This window comes from Somniosus microcephalus, chromosome 10 (assembly GCF_052327205.1).
Source record: "Somniosus microcephalus isolate GS21.2 chromosome 10, FLI_Smic_1.0, whole genome shotgun sequence".
In the NCBI taxonomy this organism is placed as follows: domain Eukaryota; kingdom Metazoa; phylum Chordata; class Chondrichthyes; order Squaliformes; family Somniosidae; genus Somniosus; species Somniosus microcephalus.
The window spans coordinates 97,328,778-97,338,030 of NC_140996.1; the positions used below are offsets into that span (position 1 = coordinate 97,328,778).

The 9,253-nt window shown below is 45.5% G+C and overlaps 1 protein-coding gene across 1 annotated transcript; it reads left to right on the forward strand.

Moving 5' to 3' along the window:
* Positions 1–396: 396 nt before the first annotated feature.
* On the forward strand, positions 397–8,973 carry LOC147111586 (protocadherin-8-like). The gene is made up of 4 exons (XM_085998650.1): positions 397–3,148; positions 6,725–6,792; positions 6,950–7,089; positions 7,366–8,973. Exons 1-4 carry the CDS (start codon positions 695–697, stop codon positions 7,782–7,784), a joined length of 3,081 nt encoding a protein of 1,026 aa, XP_085854776.1. The 5' UTR covers positions 397–694; the 3' UTR covers positions 7,785–8,973.
* Positions 8,974–9,253: the final 280 nt, after the last annotated feature.

A 9,253-nucleotide genomic window follows, 5' to 3' on the forward strand; every position in this document is an offset into this window, starting at 1 on the left:
AATAAAAACTCCGAAAGCAGTGTTACGATTAGCCCTGATCATCAGTAAACACTAATAAAGAAATAAAATAAGTAAAGCTTAGGCGGTCCTGACAGTTGCACTCCCGCAGCAGCAATTTATCTCGTTTGAGTAAATTATATTGGTAATTATAGTAAATTAAATATAAATAGTGGCTTTACGGGAATTGCAGAATTTTACTATTGGGGAAATCTATATTTAAATTGTTCTTGGGTAAATGAGTCTTAAGAGTGGAAAACAATTATATTGAGTACAAAATATAATTAGACTGCCATTTTAAAATTGTGCGCGTTTTCAACTGCTGCCAAAAGTTATACAAAAACAACGAGGAGCTCGGTTGAAAGCAAGGCTTCTCATCAATTACTAACATTTGTGATTTGGTACTTAAAAAAATATTTATCGGCAGTTTGTTGGAGAGAGTGGAAGTTGCAAACGTCCCGAACATCAAAAACAGCATTTGGTCGCCTTTGGGAGAAGTGGATTGGCCAGTGTCTTTCTTATTTGCATGCAATTGCCAATAAAACCCCTTGAGGCACTGGAGTTCTCGTCACACCCAGAGGGATATTTGAGTGATAGTTTAACCCTCTGTTAATACAAGCTTTACAGTGACAGAGGTCCATCGTCCTTCCAATTCTCAGTACCGCCAAGAGTTACAGTGAGCATTTTATTAGTTGCGATGATGACCGCCGAAAGTGGAAGAGGCAAGTTTGCTGCTCCGGTCTGCGGTCCCTCCTTCAACCTCTGTTCCCTATTTCTCGTACTTCTTGTTGCTCCGATGACTGACTGCATAAGGGCCAAGTATTCCACCTACGAGGAAGAATTTCCCGGCACCGTGATCGGAAACCTGGCCGCAGATTTGCAGCTAAACGCGGCAGGTGACACTGACGCCCCGAGCGGTTTCCGATTGATGCAAAAGTCCAACTCGTCTTTGGTGGAAGTTAGAGAAAGTGACGGGCAGCTGACGGTCGGGCGCCGCGTAGACCGAGAGCAGCTCTGCCAGGATAAAGAACCCTGTCTGATCGTCTTCGACGTGGTGAACTTCTCCAGGGAGAAGTTCGTCCTGGTCCATGTCGAGATCGAAGTGAGCGACATCAACGACAACGCCCCCGAGTTCCCCAACTCGGAGATATCGGTGGAAATCTCCGAGAGCTCGGCCCTGGGGACCCGCGTCCCCTTGGACGCGGCGGTGGATGCCGACGTTGGCGCCAACTATCTGCAAAACTACCAACTTTCCCCAAACAGACACTTCGAGCTGGAGGTGCGCACCAGGACGGACGGGGTTAAATACGCCGAGCTGGTGCTGGTGGAGGCGCTTGACCGGGAGACTGAAGCTCACTTCACCCTGGAGCTGGCAGCCCAGGACGGCGGGACCCCCTCCCGGAGCGGGGCAGCCCAGCTCCATGTCCGGGTGCTGGACTGGAACGACCACAGCCCGGCCTTCGAGCAGAGCTCCTTCCTGGTGGAGCTGGATGAAGACGCGCCGCTGGGCTCCCTGCTGCTGGATCTGGACGCCGAGGACCCGGACGAAGGGCTGAACGGTGAGGTGGTCTACGGCTTCAGCCCCCAGGTGGCGGCCGAGGTCCGGCGGCTCTTCCGCCTGGATGCCCAGTCCGGCCGCTTGACCCTGGAAGGCCCGCTCGACCACGAGAGCAGGACGAGCTTCGAGCTGGATGTACAGGCGCAGGACCTGGGAGCGAACCCGAGCGCCACCGGCTGCAAGGTCACCGTCCGCATCCTGGACGTCAACGACAACGCCCCCGAGATCAGCATCACCCCGATGGCCGCCACCAGCTCCGGGCTGGCCTACATCACCGAGGCGGCGGCCAAGGGCAGCTTCGTGGCGCTCGTCAGCACCTCGGACAGGGACTCTGGCGCCAACGGCCGGGTCTCCTGCACTCTGTACGGACACGAGCACTTCAAGCTGCGGCCGGCCTACGGCAGCAGCCACATGATCGTCACGGCGGCGGCGCTGGACCGCGAGCAGGCGGCCGAATATAACCTGACGCTGGTGGCCGAGGACCTGGGCCCGGCCCCGTACAAAACCATCCGGCCCTACACCATCCGGGTGGGCGACGAGAACGACAACGCGCCCGCCTTCTCCCGCAGCGTCTACCGGGTGTCGGTGCTGGAGAACAACGAGCCCGGGGCCTACATCGCCACCGTGATCGCCCGCGACCCCGACCTGGGCGACAACGGCAGGGTCACCTACCGGCTGCTGGAGCCGGGCTCCGCCCTGGCCTCCGTCCACCCGGCCACCGGCGCCATCTACGCGCTGCGCTCCTTCGACCGCGAGTCGCTGCGGGAGGCCGAGCTGCGGCTCCAGGCCACCGACGGCGGCTCCCCGCCGCTCAGCAGCTCGGCCACCGTCAGCCTGCGGGTCGCCGATCGCAACGACAACGCGCCGGTCGTCACCCAGCCGCTGCCTGGCAACGGCTCCGCCGACGTCATCACGCTGCCCGGCGACGCGCCCTCCGGTTACCTGGCAACGCGCGTGCGGGCCCGGGACGCCGACGAAGGGGTGAACGCGAGGCTGAGCTACCGAATCGTCAGCGGGGAGCAGGCCGGGCTCTTCAACATCGACAAAGAGACGGGAGAAATCTACCTCGGCCGCCCGCTCGCCCGGCAGCCGCTTGGGCCCCGGCCCCTGCGGCTCATCGTGGCCGTTAGCGACAGCGGCCGGCCCGCCCTGTCCGCCACCGTCACCCTCACCTTCGCCGCGGCGGCCGAGCCTCCGGGGGGCCGCGGACTGCTGGGCCCGGGGAAGCGGACCTGGGACACGTCCTTCGTCGTCATCCTGGTGCTGGCGGGCGGCTGCGTCGCCTTGCTGCTGGCCATCATTGGCGTAGCGGCAACGTGCAACAGAGGCGGAAAGACGGGGAAATGCGCGGGCAATGCGCCAGTGCTGACAGTTCACGGCCACCTGCCCCCGTTGGAAGGCGGCAGGCGAGAAGAAGCCGACGACAGGCCGGCGAGGAGCAGCGAGCTGGAAGTGGTCAACCTGCGGCCAAATTCGTCTCCTTTGCCGGCGAGGAATAAATTGGAAGTTGTTGGAGCTCCAAATTCAGAAGACACGAGGGAGAGCGTTTGTCTACTTGAAGCAGACCATAAAGTCACTGGCACCAATGCGGAGGTAATTGGGATTTAATCAGTAACATGCAAACTTAAATGTTCCACACTCAATTATCCCAAATGTGATAGAATGCACAGCAATTCATTTGCAAAATAGTGCAGTGCAATATTGAGATTGATTTATGTAGATTGATTTTGTTCCAGACATTGGTTACGCTTACAATGCTTATACGACATCTTATAGAAAGAGAAAAAAAACTCATGTAGATCTTTTCACGACCTCAAGACGTCCCAAAGCGCATTACAACCAATGCAGTACATTTGAAATGTAGCCACTATTTTAATGTAGGAAACCCAGTGGTCAATTTGCATACAGCAAGCTCCCACAGCCAGCAATGAGATAATGATTAGATAATCTCTGTTTTAGTGATGTTGGTTGAGGGATAAATATTTCAAGACAGCAGAATAAATGTGGCAGCCAGTGGCTCAGTTGGTAGCACCCTTTCCTGTGAGTCAGGCCTCATCTTCTCTCAGGCTGACGTAAAAGACCCCATGGCACTATTTCAAAGAAGGCCAATATTTATCCCTCAATCAACATCACTAAAACAGATTATCTGGTCATTATCATATTGCTGGTTGTGGGCGCTTGCTGAGTGCAAATTGGCTAACTCGTTTCCTACATTACAACAGTGACTACACTTCAAAAAAAGTACTTAATTTGCTGTAAAGCGCTTTGGGATGTCCAGTGGTTGTGCAAGGTGCTATAAAAATGTAAGTCTTTTTAAAGTAGAAGGTAGTTATTTTGAGGGGGAAAAAAAGAAACGTCACGCTGAAGTAACAGTGATATTTACATAATAGTATTTTTCAATGTGAATTATGTTATTGGAAGGCCAAATGAACCATTGTGTATTGACAAAACAGTGGTGGGAAATTTTGCTCAATGACGTGCGAAGCAAAAATGGACAATCGACACCTTGCTGTCTTCATTGGAAATGTTAATGCAAATTAAATGGATCGTGGGTGGTAGCGCAACACGGACGATAGCGAATCGGTAGCCCGTTTAACACCCCATCCGATTTTCTTTCCCAATTAAAGAAAATTGAGTGGGATGTTAAACGGGCTGCTGATTTGCTGTCATCAGTTTTGTGCTACCACCCAAGATCAATTTAATCTCCAATGTGTTCACCTGTCTTGAGTATAAAGTGTAAGTTCACTAAGGTCTTTCAGTACTGGAGTGCATTTTTATTGCAATTTTGGCACGATTGGAAGTGGTTTCCCCTAGCAATGCCACTAAAGTTACAGTATAGCTCCTGATCTGAATCTGGAGGGAAGCAATGAGGGGTACCCAGGGAAAAGGCCTTGGGTTTAGTTCCAGCAAGGTATCGGGTACCTGGGATGGCAGGAATGACTTATGAGGAGAGATTGGGTCGATTGGGCTTATACTCGCTGGAGTTTAGAAGAATGAGAGGGGATCTCATTGAAACTATTTTATAACGGGACTAGACAGACTAGATGCAGGAAGGATGTTCCTGATGGCGGGGAGTCCAGAACCAGGGGTCACAGTCTAAAGATAAGGGGTAAGCCATTTAGGACTGAGAGGAGGAGGAATTTCTTCACCCAGAGAGTGGTGAACCTGTGGAATTCTCTACCACAGAAGGCAGTTGAGGCCAATTCATTAAATATATTCAAGAAGGAGTTAGATATATTTCTTAAGGCTAAAGGGATATGAGGAGAAGGCAGGGACAGGGTACTGAATTTGGATGATCAGCCATGATCTCATTGAATGGCGGAGCAGGCTCGAGGGGCTGAATGGCCGACTCCTCCTATCTTCTATGTTTCTATCACACCTGGTTTAAAACGTGCTAACCGTGCTCAAGGAACCTATGTGTGTGTATGCCTGCAACCACCTATAATCAGGAGTTCTTTCCTGGGTAGGAGACTGGAGCCAGGTAATATAAATAGGGTCCGGCACAAACTGTGGCCACTAAGTCTCAGACAAGTTCACCCTCAAGCTAACATAATGGCTTGGATTTTTCAGCAGCCGTTCATTACGCTTGCACTTGCCCACAGACTCTGAGGTTTTGCACTGGAACTTGCTGTGACTTTAAAAGATTTTTGGCGCAGTGCCCTCTGCAGGAAATCTGGGACTTCTGTGAACAGGGCAAGCAACTGTGTGTCTCCTTAACCAATCAGATGGAAGAATTGTTACTGAGCAGCGCAGAGTCTGAACCAGAAGTGTAAGTTAGAATTAATTCCATGCGAAACCATGTAGAGAAAGTGAACTAAAGAGAAGGGGAAAAAAGATGGGATTAAGATAGCGAGAGAGATGAGACAGAAATAAAAAGTTAAAAAAATTATTACATTTAAAAAAAATCTTCAATTAAAAGCTGAAGGAATGAGACTCCACACTTGTAAAAGTTAATTTTCAGTGCCAGAGAGGTTGTTTGGCGTAATTGAGACTTATCACACCATTAAAAGGGTACTTACACTGGAGTGGACAAGCTCTAACTTTTTTTCTGGCGCATTTAGTGTGTATATATCACGTAAGTACAGCAACTTCATGCCATTCTCGTGTTTCAGTACTGCTATAGCAAAGCTTCTAGAGGAGCGGGGTAACTCTGACAGCAACTTACGGATTTCAGCGTTTAACTGCATGTGCTGTCGCCGGAAGTTGCTTTCCAATTTACACTATAGTAATGGTGAGGGCTGATGGCCTAACTGTTATTTTTACCACAAAATCCAGGCCATTATTGTGAATATAAAATTGCATGTTTCAAAATTACTTTATTCTTTGTTCTACTGGAACATATGAACAATAGGAGTAGGCTATTCAGCCCCTTGAGCCTGCTGCACCATTCAATTAGGTAATAGCTGATCTGCATCTCCATTTCATTTACGCACCTTTGCTTCATTCCCTTACCCTTGATACCCTTACCGAACAAAATCTATCTATTTTCAATCATGACAGCTCCAATTGTCCCAGCATCTACCATCTTTTGGGGGATAGAGTTCCAGATTTCTACTATCCTGTGTGGAAAAAGTGCCTCTTGATTTTGCCCCTAATAGCCTGGCTCTTATTTTACTGGATGCTTTATAATCCAGGCAAGATATGATAAGTGCATACAACATTTTAGGTGAGCCATCATACATACTGTATTACAAAGGAAACAGGCCTAACAGCATTCAACAGGCAACAACTTTTCATCAGTATACAATTAAGAATTAATTTCTAGTAAAGATATAATGTCAGTTAAAATAAGCACCACCCATTGACCAAAGTACCATTTTTGTTAATGAATGCAGTATTTTTATATGCCTCATTCAATAATAATAAAGCTTCCAACAGCCAGTGTCCAAATGAAAAGACAAAGCCACGCAGTTCCATTGTGTGATCATTGATCTGTGCACAGCATGAGTGTATATTTAGTACGGTGAGTTTGTCATTTATGTCCATGTGTATCTCATGTAGAAGTAATAATTTCCACTTTCTTTGGCACCAGTACTGTGATTTTATACTCACAGGAAATCTACTCTAAGCTAATTGATATAATTACACAAAATATAGTTTAGGTATTATAATGAAATAATTATAATATTTCATTTCTTTGTGTTCAGTGTTTTATTTTGTTTGTTTTAGAGCTTTATATCAGAGCCTGGGCTTAATCATGGAACCTTCTCTGCAGTTGTCATTCACCAAGATAGAAAGTAAGTAGAGTATTCTAGTCAATTATATATTTGGTTTGCATTTATACCCATTTTGTACAGTTAGAAATTATGGTGAAGATTACCAGAATGTGTTTTTTTTAAGTGTTCTTTTATAGAGAAAAATATATTTAATGTTTTTTTACCCCCTTCCTTGCAGGACCCTTGCACATCCTGGTCAAGATGTATTTAGTGGAAAAGACAGTGGAAAAGGAGACAGTGACTTCAATGATAGTGATTCTGATATAAGTGGAGATGGCGTGAGAAAAGGAAATATACCTATTGATGAAAGACAGAATGGTAAACACACCACAATTAATCATGATCACAAATTGTGACTTAAATTTGAAACTGTAATGTATTCTACCTAGAATTAGTTATATTTATGTATATGCACGCAGTAATGTAAATTCTTTCATCTGGAAAATTAATCCAAGCTCACAATTTACCAACTAAATTAACATTCATATATTTTATTAGTGACTGATATTTATTGGAAAAAGTCCTTGATAGAATGCAATGTTAAGATCAACATTTGAAGCCATGAATAATTTGTATCCTTCTGTTCCATTTTAGATCTGTTACCCTGTCTTAAAGAAAACCAAGCTCCTTGCAGTTCCGACCCCCATTACAACTTGACCTCGCCAGTATCAGAGTGCAGCAAATTCTGTTCTTCTCAGTTGAAGCAGGGCTACGTGGTTGCTTACTCTTCAATACCTGCTACATTTTTGCATTCATCGGGTGGAGAAGCCAATTCGGTTCTGCAGGATCATCCCTTAAAATACACTCACCAATATGGCCACCTACCAAAATCAGGACTGCAAACTTCTGAAAGGGTTTTGCCCAGGGAATCTGGAAGGACAGTACACTCGTTTCACCAACCAGCGACACAGACACACAATAAAACAAATTCATCAGCATGTGGTGCTGCTGGACATAGGTACCAAACAAGCTATCTTAACACAGCACTCTCAGAAGTGGCTACTTCATTTTGAACTCTGAAAGAAAACACTGATTCATTTTTATCATTGTTCAACCAAAGATTCAGTTGTATGGACATAAACTGCTATTAGTGTGCAGTATACACTTCTATTAGTTCTGGTAGCGTCTACTTTTAGAAAGGTGCTTGGATGAAAAGCTATGGCCCTGTGTAAATTATGATGGAATATTTTCAGATTTTACACTTTCAAGTCATCCCTTTTGGAATTTAGCAGCTTCATTTTAATATATGTGGTGCAAGCTCTAAAATAGTCACTCCCGGACTAGTGATCTATTCTGCTAACCTAATTGAAAGAGGAAATGTTGACTGGTCAACATGACATACTGTAGCATGATGTTTGCAACTTGCAGATAGTTACTGTAGCTAATAATCTGGTTTAAAAGAATATTCAGGATAAAATGAAAAATATGTTTGTGGTTATCTCCTTCAGTCAGGTTGCTGAACTGGTTTTCATCAAGTTCTATTAGAATACACACAGTTCTTCCAAATCACTGTGGTGTTACTACTGTGTACACCTTGCTTGTATATATTTAAATTAAAACATTTATAGTTGGGATAACCTTAGATTATATGGATGCAAAATTGACTTCGTGCTGCAATGTACTACTAAAAATAGCAAACAGAAGAAATCTTGACTTCCTGTTTAAAAATGAGCAGAATGCAGCAGCTGTGTGCGGTTACATGTTTGTGTTTCAATACATGCATTGTAAAATCGTACGAGGGAGGTTTATCACAGCAGCGACAAAGCATTTGTCCACAAAAGGGAGCGAGGAAAAATGGGAGAACAGTTCAACCCATTCTACTCTTGAAAAATTCAAGAGTGAGATTGCCAGAGGTGTGGAGTAGGCCACATGTTTTTCTTTACTATCAGGAACTATAAAAGAACCAAACGATTAGGAGAAAATATTAAATAAAAAATTGGGCAAGGGATATGCTAAAGGTTCAATAAAGTTAATTAAGTACCCTAAAACTGTTAATTTACTAGAATGATATTTGTGAATTAATTAATAAATGCTACCTTTTAAGATTATAAACTTTTATTAATTTTATTAAACTTTTTTTGGGGGGTGGAATGGGTCATATATTGCATTCTTTTTCTAAAATCTTCTCATTTTTCATGATGGAAAAAAATACCTGTAAGCCATGTATTCTAAATGTACAATTAAAATCATTATTTCTTTGAATTGATAATCATCGACTGCCTAATTATATATATTTATTATTCATGGGATGTGGACATCATTGGCAAGGTCAGCATTTATTGCCCATCCCTAATTTCCCTTGAGAAGGTGAACTGCCTTCTTGAACCGCTGCAGTCCGTGTGGTGAAGGTTCTCCCACAGTGCTGTTAAGGAGGGAGTTCCAGGATTTTGACCCAGCGATGATAAAGGAACGGTGATTATATTTCCAAGTCAGGATGGTGTGCCACTTGGATTGGAACTTGGAGGTAATGGTGTTCCCATGC